The sequence below is a fragment of the Cervus canadensis genome, chromosome 28, assembly GCF_019320065.1.
Source record: "Cervus canadensis isolate Bull #8, Minnesota chromosome 28, ASM1932006v1, whole genome shotgun sequence".
In the NCBI taxonomy this organism is placed as follows: Eukaryota; Metazoa; Chordata; class Mammalia; order Artiodactyla; family Cervidae; genus Cervus; species Cervus canadensis.
This window is the reverse complement of record NC_057413.1, coordinates 47,950,990-47,971,699: the sequence shown is the minus strand read 5'-3', so window position 1 is coordinate 47,971,699 and position 20,710 is coordinate 47,950,990. Positions and strand designations below refer to the sequence as shown.

The 20,710-nt window shown below is 56.2% G+C and overlaps 2 protein-coding genes across 2 annotated transcripts; both read left to right on the top strand.

The window, feature by feature from the left end:
* The first annotated feature begins 117 nt into the window (after positions 1 to 117).
* MRPL2 (mitochondrial ribosomal protein L2) lies at positions 118 to 4,360 on the top strand. The gene is made up of 7 exons (XM_043449394.1): positions 118 to 308; positions 1,909 to 2,077; positions 2,828 to 2,969; positions 3,079 to 3,194; positions 3,270 to 3,380; positions 3,674 to 3,747; positions 4,106 to 4,360. The coding sequence occupies exons 1-7, from the start codon at positions 213 to 215 to the stop codon at positions 4,316 to 4,318; spliced, it is 921 nt and encodes a 306-aa protein (XP_043305329.1). The 5' UTR covers positions 118 to 212; the 3' UTR covers positions 4,319 to 4,360.
* Positions 4,361 to 4,783: 423 nt separating this feature from the next.
* CUL7 (cullin 7) lies at positions 4,784 to 20,372 on the top strand. Its single transcript, XM_043449358.1, has 26 exons — positions 4,784 to 5,073; positions 5,951 to 6,538; positions 6,970 to 7,121; positions 7,255 to 7,752; positions 8,440 to 8,581; positions 8,677 to 8,873; positions 9,114 to 9,342; positions 10,130 to 10,367; positions 10,458 to 10,563; positions 12,134 to 12,361; positions 12,636 to 12,726; positions 12,829 to 13,000; positions 13,178 to 13,283; positions 13,558 to 13,653; positions 13,788 to 13,963; positions 14,063 to 14,196; positions 14,527 to 14,709; positions 14,935 to 15,041; positions 15,121 to 15,303; positions 16,485 to 16,645; positions 16,808 to 17,024; positions 17,139 to 17,439; positions 18,136 to 18,281; positions 18,405 to 18,531; positions 18,620 to 18,825; positions 19,067 to 20,372. Exons 2-26 carry the CDS (start codon positions 5,959 to 5,961, stop codon positions 19,388 to 19,390), a joined length of 5,100 nt encoding a protein of 1,699 aa, XP_043305293.1. The 5' UTR covers positions 4,784 to 5,073; positions 5,951 to 5,958; the 3' UTR covers positions 19,391 to 20,372.
* Positions 20,373 to 20,710: the final 338 nt, after the last annotated feature.

Here is a 20,710-nt window from a genome sequence, read left to right as displayed (position 1 = left end):
CACGCGACCCAAGAGTCGCTCCGGCATTGGTTATACTATGTTCAGGGAAGAAAGGAGATGTGTGTCTAGCTTTTTGTCGGGTTCTCGGCCCGCCTCTTTTTACGTCATGTTGGAGCGACGGCACGGGGACCTGTTAGCGTCATCCAGCAGCGCCAGGCGCCAGGCTAAAGGTGATGGTGGCGTGCTGAGCACGCCCGAGTCTGGCCAAACTCATGGCCCTGCGGGCAGTGACCCGCGCTCTTGGCTCACTGAGCCTGACCCCCCGGATTGCCGCCATCCCCGGCCCAAGCGTGCTCCCGGCCGCCCAGGTAATCCATCTTACCCGGGAAGGTAGTTGTTCCCACTCCGGCTGTCGGAGAGGGGTCTCCAGGAGAATCGAGGTGGGAGATGAGAGTCTGATTAGGAGTCACATCGGCCCGTGACCCTTAATAAGTCACTCAGTCTCAGCTTTCTCCTTTCTAAGTGTTGCTATCTCACAGGGTCACTGGAGTCCTTAAACGAGATATTGAAGGTGAAAGTGATTTTGTAGACAAAAGAACAAGTTTCAGTAACTTACATTTATTGTTTTCTTATAAGCCAAGCATAATAGATGTTTTAAATAAGTGAATTCCTTTCAACCAGTTACAGTTATTTTCAGTCCCAGTTTATATATGAGAATACATCAGTAGTCCAAGGTGATACACCAACCACTGGAGCTAGGCAGTCTGGCTTCAAAGCCCGGACCCTTAACCATTATTATAACCATTAAGAATGAGTTACTACTGAAATTATGAAATTAAGGTCAAGATAACCGAGAATTGGAGACTAACATAAAGATATCACGAAGTTCCTAGTGGGTGTCGACTTAAAAAATGCATGGTATGAAAGTTGTTTTATTTGGGGAAATATGAGGACTGCAGCCCAGGAGATAGCACCTCAGATAGCTCTGAGAAACTGCTCCAGAGAGGTAGAAGGGAAGGACAGTATGTATGTGATTTTGGTAAAGGGTGAGTGGGCTGCAATCAAGCACATTTTTTTAAATGTTTCTGCTGGTTTCGTGAAGCTTCTACTAGTCACGAGAAACAGTTGTCACCATGAAGAATTTTAGTGTTTTTCTCGATAAGAGGAGATAAAAGAATTGGACTCATAAAAATCAGCTCCCGAGAATATCTAACTATCTGAAAATCTGTCGTGCCAGGTGTTTGGGAACCCAGGTGCCTCACTTCTGCTCTCCATCCTGAGCTCCATCAGGAGGTGTTGGAGGTCAGCAGCTACAGCAGCACATGATTTAATCCTTGTAGAGATAGATGGCAAGTGCCAGTTTGTTGACATGGGTAACTAGTGATTACAGGAAAGTTAGCCTTACGCTCTCTGGACCTTTCAGACTGATGGTAGAGTTTGGCAGCTGTGTACTTCAAATTCAAAACCAAACCAACCTACTGTGTGAAATGCTGAGAAAACAGCAGGGAACAAGACATAAGTGATCTCTCCCTTCCATTCATGTTTGGAAAATTCTCAGAAACATGCAGCAAAAGGGGTAGAAGGCATTGGTGCTGATGGTGGTACACAGATATATAGGAATTAACCAGCACTGAAGAAGGTAGTTGTTTAAGGAAGGAAAAGTTTCTTAGAGGAGAGTTTTGAGGCAAATTTGGAAGAAGATGCACCAAGGGGAGAAAATTCCATTGAAGAAATACTTCAGAGGTGAGAGGATCAGATGAGGAGAGATGATCAACACACATGCACCTAGATAAGCATTCTGAACTGGTATTTGTGCAGGCTGTGAAGGGTGGAGTTTGGGGGTAGCTGGTCTGGGACGCTTCCAGGAGGAAGGAAGCCACAAGCTAAACTTTGTCCCTTCTCCCTTGGTTCTCTGAGGCTTCTCCTTCAATTAGCTTTCAAGTGAAAAAAATTTCTGTTTATTTCTAGGTGACAAACAATGTCCTCCTTCAGCTGCCCTCTGCGTCGATGTTGCTTCCCTGCCGCCCAGTCCTTACCTCTGTGGCCCTTAGCGCTAAGTTTGTGTCCTGGAAGAGTCGTACAAAGTATACCACTATGCCAGTAAAGATGAGGAAGTCTGGGGGCCGAAACCACACAGGTAAGAACAACGGCAAGAAGATTTCAGCAGTAAAGAGCAAAAACATGGTAGGACCCTTGGCCTGTATTTTGATACAGGCAGAGGAATGTAATTAGAAAGCATTTGTTGGACTCCTCTTACGCATGTAGTATGTGTGTAAGAGTGAGAGAATAGAATGTAAAACAACATAAATAGCCTGTGCTCCTAAAGATAGGTAATGGAAGAAAACTGGACATACTCAGGAAGTTCCATGACATTTTCCTGCACACCCTTCAAAAATTATTTTTGGCTGTACTGGCTCTTTGTTGCTGCTCAGGATTTCTGTCTACTTGTGGCAAGCTGGGGCTACTTGGCTTCTCTTGTGGAGCACCGGCTCTAGGGCGCTCAAGCGTCAGTAGTTGAAGCATGTGGGCTCAGCACTTGCAGCTCCCAGGCACTAGAGCACAGGCTCAAGTTGTGGCATACAGGCTTAGTTGCCCCATAGCATGTGGCATCTTCCCAGACCAGGGTTCAAACCTCTGTCTCCTGCATTGGCAGGCAGCTTCTTTACCACTGAGCCAGCAGGGAAGCACCCCCTGTAATTGTGTTTTTACGAAGTTCCACGTGGGTGTTCACTCCCACGTACCCCATTGTGCTATGCAAATTTTCATCATTTTCTGCTTGTGTCCTAATGTTGGGAAAGCACTGCCCTCTGCCTAGGATGTGTCTGTTCCCAGTGCTGGGAACTGACTCATCTGACCCACTCATGATCCTGTGCTATCCTGACCACAGGCCGTATCCAGGTGCATGGTATTGGCGGGGGCCACAAGCAGCGTTATCGAATGATTGACTTTCTGCGGTTCCGGCCGGAGCAGGAATCCAAGCCAGGACCCTTTGAGGAGAAGGTCATCTCTGTCCGCTATGATCCCTGTAGGCAAGTTTGGGATGTGAAGTGGTGGTGTGGGTGGCTGGGTGGTCTGTGGCTTTTCAGGAGATGTGAGGCTGCCTAGGTGGTTTGCTTACCTGTCCCTCACTCTGCACAGGTCAGCAGACATAGCTCTGGTTGCTGGGGGCAACCGGAAACGCTGGATCATTGCCACAGAAAACATGAAGGCTGGAGATACCATCTTGAACTCGGATCACATAGGCCGAATGGCAGGTGAGTGATGGCCACCAGGTGTGCGTGGGCTGAGAGGCTCAAGGGTGCTGGTGCTGACGAAATTCTGTCTTTTAGTTGCTGCTCGGGAAGGGGACGCCCATCCTCTTGGGGCCTTGCCAGTGGGGACCCTCATCAACAACGTGGAGAGTGAGCCAGGCCGCGGGGCCCAGTATATCCGAGCCGCAGGTAGGAAGAAAGGAACTCGTTGAGATCTTACAGTTTGAAAGGCCAGGGGGTACTTGAGGTTGCAGCTTTCTGAACCCATGAGCCCACATCTTGTCCAGTGGCAGAGAAAAAAGAGGGAAAAACAAGGCTGAAGAGGTGGTTGTGTTTTTGACCTAAAACCACACATGCCTCCTGCTTCAGTGTTTCTGCCCCTCAAAGGGAAAGCAAGGGCAGTGTGTGGGGTGGTGGCCCTGGAAAATCTGCCCCCACCTCCTGCTCTGTGGAGGGTCGCAACTGTTTCTTCCCTTCCCCAGGGACCTGTGGCGTGCTGCTACGGAAGGTGAACGGGACAGCCATTATCCAGCTACCCTCTAAGAGGCAGATGCAGGTGCGTGGTGGGTTGGGGGGGAGTGCAGGTGGGAGGAGTCAGTACAGGAGGAATCTTTGGAATGTACCTTACCTGTCCAGGATAGCTCCCAGGTGTTTTATGTTGGGAAGTGCCTGGAGCTAGGTCTGTCCTTTTCTGCCATGTGACCAGGTGTGCCTCGTCAGGCTGGCAGTAGGGAACAGTGCCTTTCATTCTCAACTACTGTAGGACCTGCATTCGGGTTCAGTTATGTTGTACTTTTCCCGTATCTTCTCCCCTTTTTTCTTTGGGTTTGAGAAGTTCCCCAGGGCCCCTGCCCTCAACGTGTCAGGCTGTTTCCCCGCATGGTGCTTTCCCTTCCATTTGCTCTCTCCATCAGGTGCTGGAGACGTGCACAGCCACAGTGGGCCGAGTCTCCAACGTTGATCACAACAAACGGGTCATCGGCAAGGCTGGGCGGAACCGCTGGCTGGGAAAGAGGCCGAACAGTGGGCTATGGCACCGCAAGGGGGGCTGGGCAGGCCGAAAGATCCGGCCGCTGCCCCCCATGAAGAGTTACGTGAAGCTGCCCTCAGCTGCTGCCCAAAGCTGATATTCCTGGACTCTAATAAAATGGCCCCCATTCTTTTTTAAATCTATTTCTGGTTTTTCTGGGGAGGATAGTACATTACTGGACAAGTGTTGGAGGGGACGGAAGTAAACAACCGTTGGGGGAGGAGAAAGGAAAATATGGGGCGACAACTGGGGCCGTTCCCCCCCCTCACTTCCAGCCGCCCCCTGGCCTCGATCCCTCTATACGTCACGGAGGGGGAGTAAATGACCTCCAAAGTTGTCTCCAGGTCTGACTTTGGTTAGAGGGGCAGGTACTTCCGGTGGCAGGAGGAGGGGGGCCAAAAGGAAGAGGAAAGGGCGGCGCCGGAGAGGAGGCGCCGTGCGTCGCCGAGGTGGCACTGGCGGCTCCGCCCCGGCGCTCCCCTAGGGCCCCCAGTGTTCCGCCGGGCTGGGCGGAAATGAGCGGCGGCTCGGAGCGGGCGGGCGGCGGGGCTCCCAGAGGCGGGCGGGCAGAGCCGCGGGTGGGGGACGGGCCCCGCCCTGCCGGGCCCGGGAGGCCGCGGACCTGCGCGCGGGCGGGGCGCTGACGGCCGCCCGGGCGCTCGGGCCCGCGCGCCACGCCCCCTGCGGCCTCCAGACCTGCGAAGACACGCCCCCTCCCGCCTCTCCGCCTCGACCCCTTCGGGGGGCCCAGGCGGAGCCCAAATCTCCGCCGGCGCCGCCGCCATCGTCTGTGCCGCGTTCCTAGCTCGGCGAAGGACAGGCCACGCACTGGGACCCCCATCGACTTCTGAGGTGGCCCGAGCCCCGCCGCGGCCCCCCGCCCCGAGCCAGGGTTTTCTTCCGCCCACTCACCCCCAGCCCCCCAGCCCCCCACCCCCGGGCTTCGAGTCCCCTATCCCGCCGCGCCTCGGGATTCTGGTTTCTCTGGCCTGGCCCCCTCCCCCCTCCCTCCCCATACCTTGCCGCGCGCCCCTGGCTGCTTCGGCCTTCCATCCTGGTCCCCCAAACCGCGCGCCCCTCACCCACCAGGTCTCATGTGCACACTTTTCGGGTCCTCACGTCGCCCCCACCGACCTTGATGCTCCAATGCCTCCAGCCTTGGGTGCTTTCAGCCCACCAGCCCCTCCTCCCAGCCCGTCGGGCCCTGCGCTTTCGCTCCATCACCAGATCTCGGGGTCTCTTGTTCCTGCAGACTCTCTCGTGCTTCAACCATTAGAGCTACTACCACCCCTTTGCATACACACTTTGTTCTCGATCCTCAACACCCCAAAACACACATCCCTCTGGGCATCACATACCCCCTCCCCAGGTCCGCTGCAGCCTGTCCAGGGCCCTGGGATTCACTTTAATTCCAAGGCTTCCCTGCCCCCACTGTCCCCTCCCCACTGCTCCAAACGAGCTCCCTCCATGTTGCATGCCTCCATGCTGCATGCCGGGCCTTGGACTTGCCTTTTAACCCGCCAATTTTGAGTTCTTTCAGAACAAACTTCCTGGTATTCCTCTGCTTAGGCCTGGCCCCACCCAGCTAGAGCAGGCAACTCCTGGACCCTGTTTCACCCCACCCAACAGCCTGACAGCTGTTGCCACATTTGCTGTCCCAACTCCTGGATGTCCTTGATTTTCTGACCCCTTACTCTAGCTTGCCTGTTCTCTTTCCCTGTGTTGCCAGGTGCCAAGATGGTAGGGGAACTCCGTTACCGGGAATTCAGGGTGCCCCTGGGGCCCGGCTTGCACGCTTATCCGGACGAGCTGATCCGCCAGCGAGTGGGCCATGATGGGCATCCTGAGTACCAGATTCGCTGGCTCATCCTCCGGCGTGGGGATGACGGGGAAGGGGGCTCCAACCATGTGGACTGCAAGGCTGAGCACATCCTGCTATGGATGTCCAATGATGAAATCTATGCCAATTGCCACAAGATGCTGGGCGAGGATGGCCAGGTCATCGGGCCCTCCCAGGAGACAGCAGGGGAGGCTGGAGCGCTGGACAAATCCGTGCTGGGGGAGATGGAAACTGACGTGAAGTCTCTGATTCAGAGGGCCCTTCGGCAGCTGGAGGAATGTGTGGGCACCGTTCCTCCCGCTCCTCTGCTTCACACTGTCCACGTGCTCAGTGCCTACGCCAGCATTGAGCCCCTCACTGGGGTCTTCAAAGACCCAAGGGTCCTGGACTTGCTCATGCACATGCTCAGCAGTCCCGATTATCAGATTCGCTGGAGTGCAGGCCGGATGATTCAAGCCCTGGCCTCCCATGATGCTGGTGAGGGGCAGCATGGGAAGGAAAGGGGAGCTGGAGAGGGGCTGGGTCAGCTTAACACCTCACAGGGCCCTATGATAGGCACCTCTGATCTCATCAGTATGTAAATGATTCTGTGACCCTTCCCTTTGCATTGGAGAAAGGGAGGTGGGAAGGTGAGTGTGGGCATCTCTGCAGAAAGGGAAGATTGAATCTTCAAGAACCTCCTATTAACTGTTTTCCTAGGCAGAGGAAGAGTTTAGACTTAAACTTTTGCAGATGAGGTAGTAATAAGGTAGAATAAAAAAGTAAGCTTTGGCTTTTGAAGCAAATCAGCAAATCATGTCATTCTGCTGCATGACAGCAAAAGGAGTGAACTAAGAGTGGAGGGTCCACAAGAGGGGTCTGGGAAGGACGAGGTTAGGAGCTGTTACTGATTGGAATATGGGTTCCAGGGACCCGGACCCAGATCCTTTTCTCACTAAGCCAGCAAGAGGCCATTGAGAAACACCTGGATTTTGACAGCCGCTGTGCTCTGCTGGCACTGTTTGCACAGGCCACGCTCTCTGAACACCCGATGTCTTTTGAGGGCATTCAGCTGCCACAGGTATTCTGTGGGGAGTGTTGGGAGGGAGCTGTGGACAAAACCTGGGGGCCAGGCCTTTGCACCTGTCCTCAGAGGACAGTGTGGAGAGAAAGCTGGAACAAGGCAAATGTAGACCAAAGTTTGTGTCCTGCAGGTCCCAGGAAGGCTGCTCTTCTCCCTGGTGAAGCACTATTTGCATGTCACCTTCCTCCTGGATCAGTTGAATGACACTGCTGCGGAACCAGGAGCCCCGAACTCCACTCCTGAGGAGCTGAGTAGGGAGAGGGGTCGCCTGGAGCTGGAATTCAGCATGGCCATGGGCACGCTGATCTCAGAGCTGGTGCAGGCCATGCGCTGGGACCAGGCCTGGAGCAGACAGGGGCCCTCGGGACAGCCCTCCGGTTCCATCTTCCAGCCCCAGCTGGTGGATGAGGGCCCAGGGCTCCCACCTGCCCAGGCCTTGCCTTCCCGCAGGAGGTCAAGGAGGTTTCGACCTCGCTCTGAGTTCGCAAGTGGCAATACCTATGCCTTGTACGTGCGGGATGCGCTGCAGCCGGGCATGCGAGTGCGGATGCTGGATGACTACGAAGAGATCAGCGCCGGGGACGAGGGCGAGTTCCGGCAGAGCAACAATGGTGTGCCCCCTGTGCAGGTGAGCAGGGCCACCGCCGGGGGTCTGTCTGCGTGGGGCAGAGCTGGGGCATCATGCTTCATGCTGGGGGCTCCGGCATGCTACTCAAAGCGAAAACCCTCAGTAAGCTTGGGATGGTAAAAGGGGGTCAGCGACTGAGAGAGGAGCCATTTGGAAGGCTGAGAAAATTTGTTTGTAGAAGACCCTGAGGTCAGGGAGACTCACTCCCACAAAGAACCTGGTAATAAGACAGTGTGGTTAAAGCCAGGAGGAAGTATAGGGGCATAAGCCACCAAGAATAGGGACTTCCCAGTGGCTGAGACTCCACATTCACAATGCAGGGGGCCCCAATTTGATCCCAGGTCTGGGAATTAGATCCCACACTCTGCAACTAAGATGCCACATGCCGCAGTGAAGATAGAAGATCTCACATGCTGAAACTAAGACAGCCAAATAAATAAATAAATACTTAAAAAAAAAATAAAAGCCACCAAGGATAAGAGAGAAGAAAGATGTTCCCGTTTAGAGAAAGCATCCTTTACGTGCTCATGTGGGTTCTCCGTATACCATGTGTTTTGCTCTTCGGAGGTTTTTCCAAACCTGGGCAGGTGTCACCCTGAAGGCTGTGTGTTCACATTCATCATGACATAGCCAGTCACTAGGTAAGCTCTTGGCCCCTTCCCTCTCGATTTTCCCCATTTCCCCCAGGTGCTGTGGGAGTCAACAGGCCGCACCTATTGGGTACACTGGCACATGCTGGAGATTCTGGGCTTTGAGGAAGACATCGAGGATGTGGTTGAGGCTGCTGATGAGTACCAGGGGGCAGCGGTCAGTGGAGCCGTGGGTATAGGTGAGCCCAGAGAGGAAGCCAGGGGTCAGCTCGGAGCAGTGGTCCGGCAGGGGGCGGGCAGCAACATCTCTGTGCCCCGTGACCCACTTCCACAGCCCTGCCGTCCTGGCGCTGGAAGCCCATGACCGAGCTCTATGCTGTGCCCTACGTGTTGCCTGAGGATGAGGACGCTGAGGAGAGTGAACACCTGACCCAGGCTGAGTGGTGGGAGCTCCTCTTCTTCATCAAGAAGCTGGATGGCCCCGACCATCAGGAGGTTCTCCAGATCCTTCAGGAGAACCTGGATGGGGAGGTAGAGTCGGACTGTGTTAGGGGGTGTGGAAGGCTTGGGATGGGAAGCAGAGGCCGACAGCGTAAGGGGCTTCCGGGGAGGGGTCTAAGATGTTTGGGGGGCGTTGATGAGCTGTTTGGGAGGAGCCTGCCATGAGAGGTTCGGGGTGGAGAAGGCGCATGCAGAGAACCCTTCCCCTGGCAAGCGCCTCTGCAGGCAGGTAGAGGCGCCTGCAGCGAGAGCGTCTCCCCCCGATGGCAGGTTCTGGATGACGAGATCCTGGCTGAACTGGCTGTGCCCACAGAGTTGGCCCAAGACCTGCTACTGGCTCTGCCGCAGCGACTCGACGACAGCGCCCTCAGGGACCTGCTCAACTGCCGCGTCTACAGGAAGTACGGGCCCGAGGCCCTGGCAGGGCAGCCGGTCCAGCCGTCCCTGCTGGAAGCCTGGGCCCAGCCTCAGGAATCAGCTGACGCAGCCAGAGTGGAAGGTGGGGTGCCACACGGACAGCAGCTCTGCATACTAGCCTCTCCGAGGGCATTAGCCCAGGAGAGACGTCTGTACCGGGTTTTGTGCAATCCTATCTTGAGACCAGTGGCACCTTAGGAAGAGTCTGAAATGTTGAGATTAGCAGTGAATGGAGAAGCAGCGGTTGTGCTCCCTCCAAAGAATGAAGGAGGATGTAAGGTTAGAACGTTGCAGGAGTTCCCTGGCGGTCCAGTGGTTAAGACTTGGCGCTTTCAATACAGCGGCCTAGGTTTAATCCCTGGTCGGGGAGCTAAGATCCTGCAAGGTGAGAGGCAGACCAAACAGCACAAGAGATGTGAAGCCCTGAAAGCCCTCACACTGAATGTTTTCTGCTAGAGGGAAAAACAGTTTATTGCATGCTTCTGGAAAATGCTCTCCTGTTTGCTCATAGGAAGCTCTTCTGCTTTATTTGGGGGGGGAGGGTGGTCCTCAGCTCGCAACATTTGAGATCTTATTTCCCCGTCCAGAGACCAAACCCAGCCTTCTATAGTGGAAACACAGAACTAGACTGCCAGGGAAGTCCCTCCCTTGCTCTTTTAAGAAAACAAAATAAAAAGTTTGTCATGAAGCTGTCTTACAAGTACATTAAGAGCTCTGAGATCCCCAAAACCTAACTTTTAGGGGGAAAAAAATCAAAAACATTTTTAGGAGAAGAGAGGAGACAACGAGAGTTATGAATGTGTCTCTCCTTTTCTGACCCTTCCCGTCACTAACAGTGGCCAACTCCTGTGATTTCCCCTCTCCTGTAGCAAAGGAAGCCCCAACTCAGGGCTCCAACACACCACTGCAGCGTCTGGCAGAGGGTTTCGGTCCAGCTGGGAAAATCTTTCTGGATCTGGAGGGAGCGTTCCGCTCAGAGGGGCCCCGGCAGGGAGAGGCCAAGCCCCTTCTTCTGCAGCTGCAGCGGCAGCCCCAGCCCTTCCTTGTGCTCATGCGGAGCCTCGACACTCCTGCTGCCAACAAGCCCCTGCACCTGGCCGTTCTGAGGTGAGGGGGTGCGGCGGGGCGGGGCGGGGCAGAGGGGTCTCTGAGCCTGACTGCACATCTCTCTCCTCCTGTCCCCCCAACACGCCCCAGAATCCTGATGCAGCTGGTGGACTTCCCTGAGGCACTGCTGCTCCCCTGGCACGAAGCCATGGATGCCTGCATGGCCTGCCTGCGGTCCCCAAACACTGACCGAGAGGTACCCCTACCCTGCCCCCGGGAGATGCTGAGCGGGGAGACCAGGCAGCTTCTGGCAAGGCAGACACCCCGCCCCACCCCACTCCACTCCACCCCACCCTGGGCAGGGCTCAGAAGGCCACCATGGAGCCTTGTGCTCTTGGTTTGGGTTTTGTGTTTCAAGCTGAATTATATGTATTTTTTTAAAAGGTCATACTGAAAAAAAAAAAGAAAAAGTCATACTGTTCACAGAGTTCACTAATGAGAACAGTGTAACAAGGTATAAACTGAGAATTCTCACTCCCACCTGAGTCCCCTGTTTTCCCAGTGTCCCCCACGTGCCCCTTTTTGATAACCACTTGTATTCATTTATGTATCTTTCCTGTGTTTCCTTAGATAAATAAGCCCAGATGTGATCTTACTTGCCATCTCTTTTGTTACATAAAAGGTTATATTTATGTTACATTAAGAGCCTCAGTGGAGCCTTCCCTAGTGGTCTAGTGGTTAAAATTCTGTGGTGCTTTCTCTGCAAGGGGCACCGGTTAGATCTCTGGTTAGGGAACTAAGAACCCCTATGCTGGGGCGTGGCCAAAAATGAAAAAATAAAAATGGGTGCCCCCAAAAGTCCAACAGCAAAGAAGAGCCTCAGTGGCTCCTGTTTGGCTGAGCCTGTGGAGGAAAGGGGAGTGAAGGAGGCGGGGGGGGGGGGGGACCATCGCAGCCCTCTGCCCTGGAGCGCCCCTGGGTACTGAAGGCTTGGGAAGGGGCCAGAGAACTAGAGTCGTGGAGGCAGTGCATGTTTGCAGCACACACTTTTGGCTGCTCCCCAGGTCTTAGCTCTGTGGTGGGCTTCCTTACACACATCTGCTCCCTCTTGGCCCCCTCCTTGTCCTCAGGTGTCTCTGCTTGGGGCCTGAGCATCTCAAAACCCAGCCCCACAGCTGGTTCTTGGGACAGCTGGGCCTGAGAAGAAACAACCAGAGATGCCCCCGGCACCTGTTGCCAGCGTAGTCAGTGGTGCACAGCCCCAGGTCCAGGGCACCTCTTGGCTTTCCCGTTGCAGTTTGTTGGGTTCTCTAATTTCACCCAGCCCTCACGCCTCCCCATCCCTGTCTCTGTTTTTTTTTAATGCTGAGTTTTCAAGCTGCTTATTTTCTTTTTATTAATCCACGTATTATTTATGACCACACTGGGTCTTTGTTGCTGCGCATGGGCTTTCTCTAGTTGTGGTGAGCGAGAGCTGCTCTTCGTTGTGGTGCATGGGGTTCTCACTGTGGTGACTTTTGTTGTGCAACACAAGCTGTAGGTGTGTGGACTTCAGTAGTTGCAGCTCACATGCTCTAGAGCTTGGCCTCAGTAGTTGTGGCGCATGGGCTTAGCTGTCCCCAGGCTTGTGGGATCTTCCTGGACCAGGGGTTGTCCCCTGCATTGGCAGGTGGATTCTTTGGGAAGCCCCATCCCTCTCTCTTCACTTCCTCACTCTTTGTTCTCTGCAGTAGCCCTAGCACCCAGCACACAGTAGGTGTAGTCAGTACTGCTGAAGATGCCTTGTGGTCCATCCCCTTTATTCACCTCCCCCACACCCATCCCAGGTGCTCCAGGAGCTGATCCTCTTCCTGCACCGCCTGGCCTCCGTGAGCAGGGACTATGCCGTGGTGCTCAATCAGCTGGGAGCCCGGGATGCCATCTCCAAGGCCCTGGAAAAGCACCTGGGAAAGCTGGAGCTGGCTCAGGAGCTGCGGGACATGGTGTTCAAGTGTGAGAAGCATGCCCACCTCTACCGGAAGCTCACCACCAACATCCTGGGAGGCTGTATCCAGGTCAGGGGGAAGGTCAGGGGATGCTGGTGGGTTCACAGCTGGGTGAGAGTATGAAACCCAAGCGGTGGCAGGGGAAGGGGGTGTGTTCCTGAAGTTGGAAGGCAGGTGAGTCTAGTGAACCTGGGGGGCTTTGGTTCTCGGCCTCTCTCGGCTCGCTGACCCTGCTCTGCCAGTGTCATGGAGGACGTCCCAGGGCTGCTGGGTTTTTCCTCCACATGTGACTCCATGTCCCTGCCTGCTCCCTGCACCCTTTCTCTCCGTGTCCCGGCTGCAGATGGTGCTGGGCCAGATCGAAGACCACAGACGAACCCACCGCCCCATCAACATCCCCTTCTTCGACGTGTTCCTCAGATACCTGTGCCAGGGTTCGTGCGCGTGCCCTCACCACCCCGAGTCTCCACACCTCCGTGTGTTTTCCCCCCACACCTGCCAGGCTGTGACCACCACCCCTTCCCGCGTGCCTGCAGGCTCCAGCATGGAGATGAAGGAGGACAAGTGCTGGGAGAAGGTGGAGGTGTCGTCCAACCCGCACCGGGCCAGCAAGCTGACGGACCGCAACCCCAAGACCTACTGGGAGTCCAACGGCAGCGCCGGCTCCCACCGTATCACCCTGCACATGCAGCAGGGCGTCCTCATCAGGTAGCGGGCCCCAGGCCTATGCCCGGCACACACCCACACCTTCCTGTGACTTCCCCGTTGTTGGTCTTGGGAGGGCCCCCCATCCCCCGAACGTGACCAAAAGATCCCCCCGGCTGTGTCTGCGGGGACACGACTGGATCTGGTGCTGACTGGTTCCTCTGCCCTCCTCCCTCCCAGGCAGCTGGCTCTGCTGGTGGCTAGCGAGGACTTGAGCTACATGCCGGCTAGGGTGGTGGTGTTCGGGGGCGACAGCGCCACCTCCCTTAACACGGAACTCAACTCGGTAGGGCCCCTTGTGCCGTTTGGCCACCCCTCATGGGATCCGCCCTCCTGCCCAGATCCCTAAAGCCCCGTTTCCTCCATCTTGCGCCCCTGTGATGGCATCAGGCCCTGAGCAGTGAGGGTGGCATTGGGACCCCCTCCATCAGAACCCCATGCATCCCAGGGCTGGGGGAAGGAGGGACAGCAGGGGACAGAAGCAGACTAGGGTGCCTTCCGCACTCCCATCCACACACCGGACAGTGACCGTGCTCTTTACCTGCCCTCCACCCCACCAGGTGAATGTGATGCCCTCCGCAAGCCGGGTGGTCCTCCTGGAGAACCTGAGCCGCGTCTGGCCCGTCATCCAGATCCGCATAAAGCGCTGCCAGCAGGTGGGGCTGGGAGACACAGGGTGGGGGGGCGTCGGCCCCATGCTCTGCGCCCTGTGATTTGCAGTTCTTGGACCAGCACTCCAGCCCATCCTGAGGGTGTGGAGCCGGTGGAAACGGGCCTCTGTGCATTGCAGGGCGGCATTGACACGCGCATTCGGGGGTTGGAGGTCCTGGGCCCCAAGCCCACGTTCTGGCCGGTGTTCCGGGAGCAGCTGTGCCGCCACACGCGCCTCTTCTACATGGTCCGGGCGCAGGCTTGGAGCCAGGACATCTCGGAGGACCGCAGGGGGCTCCTGCACCTGAGCTCCAGGTGTGCGAGCACGTGGGTGCCTGAGGGGTAGCCTGCAGTCTCAGGCTGGCGGACTTAGGCCTGCAGCCCCAGCACCTTCCTACACCCTCCCCTCCCCAGACTCAACGGGGCCTTACGCCACGAGCAGAATTTTGCCAGTCGCTTCCTCCCTGACGAAGAGGCTGCCCAGGCGCTGGGCAAGACCTGCTGGGAGGCCCTGGTCAGCCCCCTGGTGCAGAACATCACCTGCCCTGGTAACCTCCCCTGCCCCGGCCCATTCACCATCCCGCCGCTCAGCCCCACTCACCAGCCCCTTCTTGCTCTTCCCTGGGTGATGCCTTTGGCCCATTTGGCACCTGCATTTATTCAGTCTCCCCAGGTCCCCCGCTTCTCACAGCCCAGGGGCGCCTCCTTTCCCATGTGTCCCAGGTGTCAGCTGACCCCACACACACAGTCAGGAGGGGCCTTGCTCCCTCCCCTCCCGCGGTGGTCCACTGCTCTTCCTCTGCACGCCCATCCAGGCCAGCCTCCCCCGCAGGCTCTGCGCACACAACCTGCCTTAGCTTGTTCTTCCGCGCCTCCAGATGAAGAAGGCGTCAGCCCCCTGGGCTGGCTGTTGGACCAGTACCTGGAGTGTCGGGAGGCCGCCCACAACCCGCAGAGCCGCGCTGCGGCGTTCTCCTCCCGGGTGCGCCGCCTCACCCACCTGCTGGTGCACGTGGAGCCCTGCGAGGCGCCCCCCGCGGCGGTGGCCACGCCTCGGCCCAGTGAGTGCTGGGAGCTGGGTTGGGGAGGCGTCTGTCCTTCCTCACTGTCCCCTCCCTGCACGCCCAGCCTGCTGCTCGTCTCCTGGTTTGTGTCACCCGTACCTGGGAGCATCGTTGCTGTGGGCAGCATGTCCGGAAAGATCCCCTGGGCTCAGCCCTGAATGGGGACCCAGGAGCTGAGGGGCTGACCCTGCCCTTCCTCTGCCCCTTCCCCTGTGTCCACAGAGGGCAGAAACAGAAGCCACGACTGGAGCTCCCTGGCCACCCGGGGGCTTCCCAGCAGCATCATGAGAAACCTGACGCGCTGCTGGCGGGCGGTGGTGGAGGAGCAGGTGGGCCGCGCGGAGGGCGGGCGGGGCTGTGCCCCTGGTGTGTTGGGTCACCTTCACGCTGCCGCCTCCCACCCTCCAGGTTCACAGCTTTCTGACCTCACGCTGGCGGGACGATGACTTTGTGCCCCGCTACTGTGAGCACTTCAGTAATCTGCAGAAGTCGAGCTCCGAGCTCTTTGGGCCACGGGCAGCCTTTTTGCTGGCCCTGCAGAATGGCTGTGCTGGGGCCCTGCTGAAGCTGCCTTTCCTCAGAGCTGCCCACGTAAGCCTCCTGTGTCCCCTCCCCTGAGACCTCTCCCCTCAAACTCTCTCTTCCTCTCCTCAAAGTTGCCCACCCCCTACATTCCCACTCAGCAGGAGGCATGTATTGGTATAGACCATGCTATCAAAAATCTAAAAACAAAAGGGAATTCCCTGGTGGCCCAATGGTTAGGACCCTGTACTTTCACTGCTGTGGGCCAAAGTTTGATCCCTGGGCAAGGAACTAAGATCTCATACACACACACACACAAAGATAGAAGAAAAAAATGACCCGCTTTGTGCCATCCTAATACATCTCTGCATACTTGCTTCTGCTTGCGTGCTTGATTTCACATAGTTTTTTTTTATTTCACATAGTTTTACCCATGAGTAGCTAAATGCTTTATTCTGTTTTCTTTTGATCCTTACATTAAAAGTCATTTTCATGTTGCTGTTTGTCCTCAGATTTTTGCATAGAGTCCATCAAATGAATGTACTATAATTTCCTCCACCATTCCTATTATTCCGAAAATATTCAACAAGTGTTTAACCCACTGCAGTGTTACTGCCTGCTGAATCCCATGGACAGAGGAATCTTATGGGCTACAGTTCATGGGGTCACAAAGACTTGGACATGACTGACCGACTAACACTTCTAACACTTAATATGTGTCAGGCACTGTGATAAGAGCTGAAGAGAAATGAAGTCCCTTCCCTCTAAGTTCACAAATCGGAACATTTGTGTGACTCACTTTATCTCAGCGGCCTTGTGTGCTTGTCGTCTTGTGTTAAATTATTGTTGGATTTTAGACATGCTAGATATGAAAATTGTTTTTATCATTGTTAGTATTTTTTCTAATGTTCTTTATTTTGTTGAATTTATTTGGGGGTGTTACATCTTAGTTGTGGCACGCGGGACAAACCCAGCATTGGTAGCATGGGAGTCTTAACCATTGGACCATCAGGGAAGTCCCAGTATTGTTAATGTTTGTACACAGTTGTTAATGATTTTATGAGTTTTATAAAATTGCTGACCAGTTGAGAAAGCTGCTGGCCATTCATAGTTCCTTGCTCAGGCCCTCCTCCTGTGCTCCCGCTCACCAGCTCCATTCTCTCCTTCAGTTTCTGACTACGATGACACCACCCTGAACACACCTGATCTCGCCTCCTTCACAGTTTTCCTGTGCTCTCCCCACTGCCCAGGTGAGCGAGCAGTTTGCCCGGCACATCGACCAGCGGATCCAGGGCAGCCGGATCGGTGGGGCCCGGGGAATGGAGATGCTGGCCCAACTGCAGCGATGCCTGGAAACCGTCCTAATCTTCTCTGGCCTGGAGATAGCCACCACTTTCGAGCATTACTACCAGTGAGTGTGGACTGAGGAAGAGGGAGGTGGGGAGAGGCAGGATGATGGGCAAGGCAAGCCCTCGGGGCCTGGGGGGCTGGGGTCTGGGCAGGCTGGAGTCTTGAGTGGGAGGCCCTGCCAGGCAGCCTCACCAAGGCTCGGCCTGGGCTGTGCACGTTGCAGGCACTACATGGCGGACCGTCTCCTGGGCGTGGGCTCCAGCTGGCTGGAGGGGGCCGTGCTGGAGCAGATTGGCCCCTGCTTCCCCAACCGCCTCCCCCAGCAGATGTTGCGGAGCCTGAGCACCTCCGAGGAACTGCAGCGCCAGTTCCACGTATACCAGCTCCAGCGGCTCGATCAGGAACTCCTGAAGCTGGAGGACACAGAGAAGAAGATACAGGTGGGAGCGGGGAAGGGAACTAAACTAGCAAGTAGAAGAGAGGAAGGCAGAGAGAGGCTTGGGACCGACCCAAGGAGCCGACTGGCTTAGAGGCACCCCGTGTTCCATCTTCAGGTGAGCCGTGATGCCAGCGCCAGTGGCAGGGGGCGTGAAAGAGGGACCGGGGAGGAAGCTGAGCTGGAAGCTGGGGCCGTGGCGGCGGCAGCAGCAGCTGGCGTGGCAGGGGAGGAGGAGGAGGAGGAGGACGAGAGCGAGGATCTCTACTACGAAGGGGCGATGCCAGAAGTGTCTGTGCTCGTCCTGTCACCACGCTGCTGGCCCACCGCCTCCATCTGCCACACACTCAACCCCAGAACCTGCCTGCCTGCCTACCTGAGGGGCACCTTGAACCGATACTCCAACTTCTACAACAAGCGTGAGCAACTGGGCCGAGGGAACTGGGGACCTGGAAGAGGATGGGATGCTGGGAAAGAGCCTGGGCTTGGCGGTAGCCCCTGGGCCTGGCAGCCTGTAGATTCGAGAAGAAAAGACTGGAGCTTAGGTTTGGAGTAGGGGTAGGGCGAAAGGCACCAGATCCCGGGACTGTTGCTGTTTCTAGTCTTCAAATAAAGACCTGGGACTCCCTTTATGGTGGGGAGGATAGAGGCAGAGGCACCTGAGGTCCCCAGAAGGTGATGATTGTCTGGCTCCTGTCAGTCATCGTAACCTCAGCTTCCCACTGGGGGCTGATCTGGGCTGGGCAGCAGCAAAGGAGGTGGGTGATACTGAGACCTTGCCTTCAGGGAGCTCCTCCTCCAGCTTCAAGACATTGTTTCCAGTTTGATGAGAGCCCCAGTCCTTTCTCACTTCCTGGCTCTGTCTCCCTTAAAAAAATGGAGAACCCCTCAGAGGCACTGATCACAGGCTGCCTGGCACAGGCTGGGCTCCCAGATACCTGAGGCTGACCCAGGAGGCAGACTCAAGGAAGGCCAAGCTCTGGAAGCTCAGACCAAGAGCCAGTGTCCAGACACGCTGGACCCCAGGCTCTGCAGAGGTTAGTGGGGACAAAACTCCAGCGATGGTGCGTCCTCACCAGCCCCCCGACTCCTGCCGCCTCCCTGACACTCCTCAGGTCAGAGCTACCCTGCCCTGGAGCGGGCCCCGCAAAGGCGACTGCAGTGGACGTGGCTGGGCCGGGCAGAGCTGCAGTTTGGGGACCAGACGCTGCATGTGTCCACCTTGCAGATGTGGCTGCTGCTGCATTTCAACGAGCTGAAGGTGGCCCAGCTCCCCCGCGCCTCCCTGCTCTCGCGACCTATCCGTCCTTTTTCTTCTCTCCACCCTCTCTCTTCCCTGCCCCCTCACCCTGGGAGGCCCTGATGCTTCCCTCTTCTTCCCAAGGCGGTCTCTGTGGAGAGTCTGCTGGCACTCTCAGGGCTCCCTCCAGATGTGCTGAATCAGGCAATTGGGCCTCTGACTTCCTCAAGGGGCCCCCTGGACCTTGATGAGACAAAGGACACCCCAGCAGGTCTGTACTTAGGGCACTGGGGCCTGTGTCCTGAGCTGGGGCCAGTGTCCTCGGGGGACCCCTGTCAAGTGACCAGCGCTTATTTCAGGGTTGCTCAAGATTCGAGATGGCAGCGAGGAACCCAGGCCTCGGAGGGGCAACGTGTGGCTCATCCCAGCTCAGACATACCTGAAAGCTGAGGACGAAGAGGGCCGGAACTTGGAGAAGAGACGGAACCTTCTCAACTGCCTCATTGTCCGAATCCTCAAAGCCCACGGGGACGAGGGGCTGCACATTGACCAGCTTGTCTGCCTGGTAGGTGGGGGTGGGTGGTGGGTGAGGGGGCTTTGCTGGCTGGGGGGCAGTCTCCAGGAGGAGTTGGGGGCCCTGCAGGGTGGGGGGCAGTCTCCAGGAGGAGATGGATCCCCATGTGAAGTCGGGCTCACTGTGGACCCTGTAGGTGAGTGAGGTTGGGCCTCGCTGCCCTTGGACTGGGGGCTAGAGGTGGGGTAAGCTGGGCGTCCCTGACCTTTTTCCCTTCGGCGCTCCATACCAGGTGCTGGAGGCTTGGCAGAAGGGCCCGTGTCCTCCCAGAGGCCTGGTCAGCAGCCTTGGCAGGGGGTCCACCTGCGGCAGTGCTGACGTCCTCTCCTGCATCCTGCACCTGCTGGGCAAGGGCACGCTGAGACGCCAGGACGACCGGCCCCAGATGCTGTCCTACGCGGTTCCCGTGACTGTCATGGAGCCTCGCACCGAGTCCCTGAACCCAGGCTCCTTGGGCCCCAACCCACCCCTCACCTTCCACACCCTGCAGATTCGCTCCCGGGGCGTGCCCTACGCCTCCTGCACAAGCACCCAGAGCTTCTCTACCTTCCGGTAGCCCTGGAGACAGGGTCAGGGCTAGGTAGGGCCGGGGCTTTCCACAGAATAAAATGCAGGAGTTCCATGACTTGGCCTGTGTGCTAACTGCCAGGGGTCTGCCAAGGGTGGGGACTTTCCTGGCTGAAAGGAGACAGGAGCCCTCAGCTCTGAGGCTGAATCATGCCATGCCGGGGGCCTTTGGGTGAGGATGGCAGGCTGTGTGGGACTGAGCACCCCCTCTCAGCCGAGGGAATTAAGTGGACTCCAGGGGTGGGCCTTCTCGGAAGGTTATGTGGTCAGAAGAGCTTTCACCTGGCAGGCTGGAGAGTCAAGCCCATCTCGCTACGAGCTGGATGGCTTGCAACTTCAGCAGATCATCAAGCAGGGATCTATTTTCCTCATTTGTAGAACTGATTGGACACTGTGCCTTCCGGAGCTAAGGCTGATGGGGGAAGGTGAGATAAAGGGCCCTTGTGGCCACTGCAGGCCCCCAGGACCTTAACATGTTCCACCTGGAAGCTCTAGGATCTGGGTTAGAAGGAATTGCAGCTCCCGTGGCTCATCCTTGCCCCTGTCCACTCCCACGCACCAGTAGCCTTCCCTGCCCTCAGGACTTTACGTCTCTGTAGGGCAAACACTCCCAGGCTGTGACTTTTGCTTCCCTGACCCTTACAGCCCTTGAGCTGGTTTGCACACCAAGGACCACATAATGATCCCATTTATAGTCCTGTCCCCTAGTCGGCCAGTCTAGAAACAGAATGTGGTTTAGTGGTTGCCTATAGTTGGGGGGATTGGGAAAAACTGAGGAGTAACTGCTACAAAGTATGGCATTTCTTTTGGGGGTGTTGAAAATGTTAAAAAAAATTGTGGTGATGGTCACTCAATTCTGTGAATATATTAAAAATCACTGAACTGTTAACACTTTAAATGGATCAAGTATATGGTATGTGAATTGTATCTCAACAAAGCTGTTAAATAAAAACCAAAACCAACCAAACCAACCCAAACTGAAGCTCAGAGCTTTCCTACATCTCTTCTGCCTCCTCCTTGAAGGGGGAATGTAGCAGTTTGGAGGTTTGGGGGCCAATACCGCCTTGTGGTGGACATGTATCAGTTTTCAACCAGTCTTCACCTGAACCCCCTTCTCATGCTTGGAAACACCCCACCACAAACCTAGAAAGAGGGCAGAACTCACCTCCCACCACATCAAAGACCAGACACTTGCTTTCCCAGCATCCCCCTCACAGGCAGGTGACTAGAGGCCCCAGCTGGAAATGTCTCAGCCTAGAGCAGAGTGAAGTGGAGTGAACCTTTGGTGGCCGTGCTGACATCTTCAGTG

Excerpts from the sequence above, each read along its gene's own strand:
- CUL7 (XM_043449358.1), top strand. The coding sequence starts at position 5,959 with ATGGTAGGGGAACTCCGTTACCGGGAATTCAGGGTGCCCCTGGGGCCC. Across the intron at positions 6,539-6,969 it reads CCTGGCCTCCCATGATGCTG|GGACCCGGACCCAGATCCTT; the intron begins GTGAGGGGCAGC and ends TATGGGTTCCAG. Across the intron at positions 13,964-14,062 it reads CTCCTGCACCTGAGCTCCAG|ACTCAACGGGGCCTTACGCC; the intron begins GTGTGCGAGCAC and ends TCCCCTCCCCAG.
- MRPL2 (XM_043449394.1), top strand. The coding sequence starts at position 213 with ATGGCCCTGCGGGCAGTGACCCGCGCTCTTGGCTCACTGAGCCTGACC. Across the intron at positions 309-1,908 it reads GCGTGCTCCCGGCCGCCCAG|GTGACAAACAATGTCCTCCT; the intron begins GTAATCCATCTT and ends GTTTATTTCTAG. Across the intron at positions 3,195-3,269 it reads TCACATAGGCCGAATGGCAG|TTGCTGCTCGGGAAGGGGAC; the intron begins GTGAGTGATGGC and ends TCTGTCTTTTAG.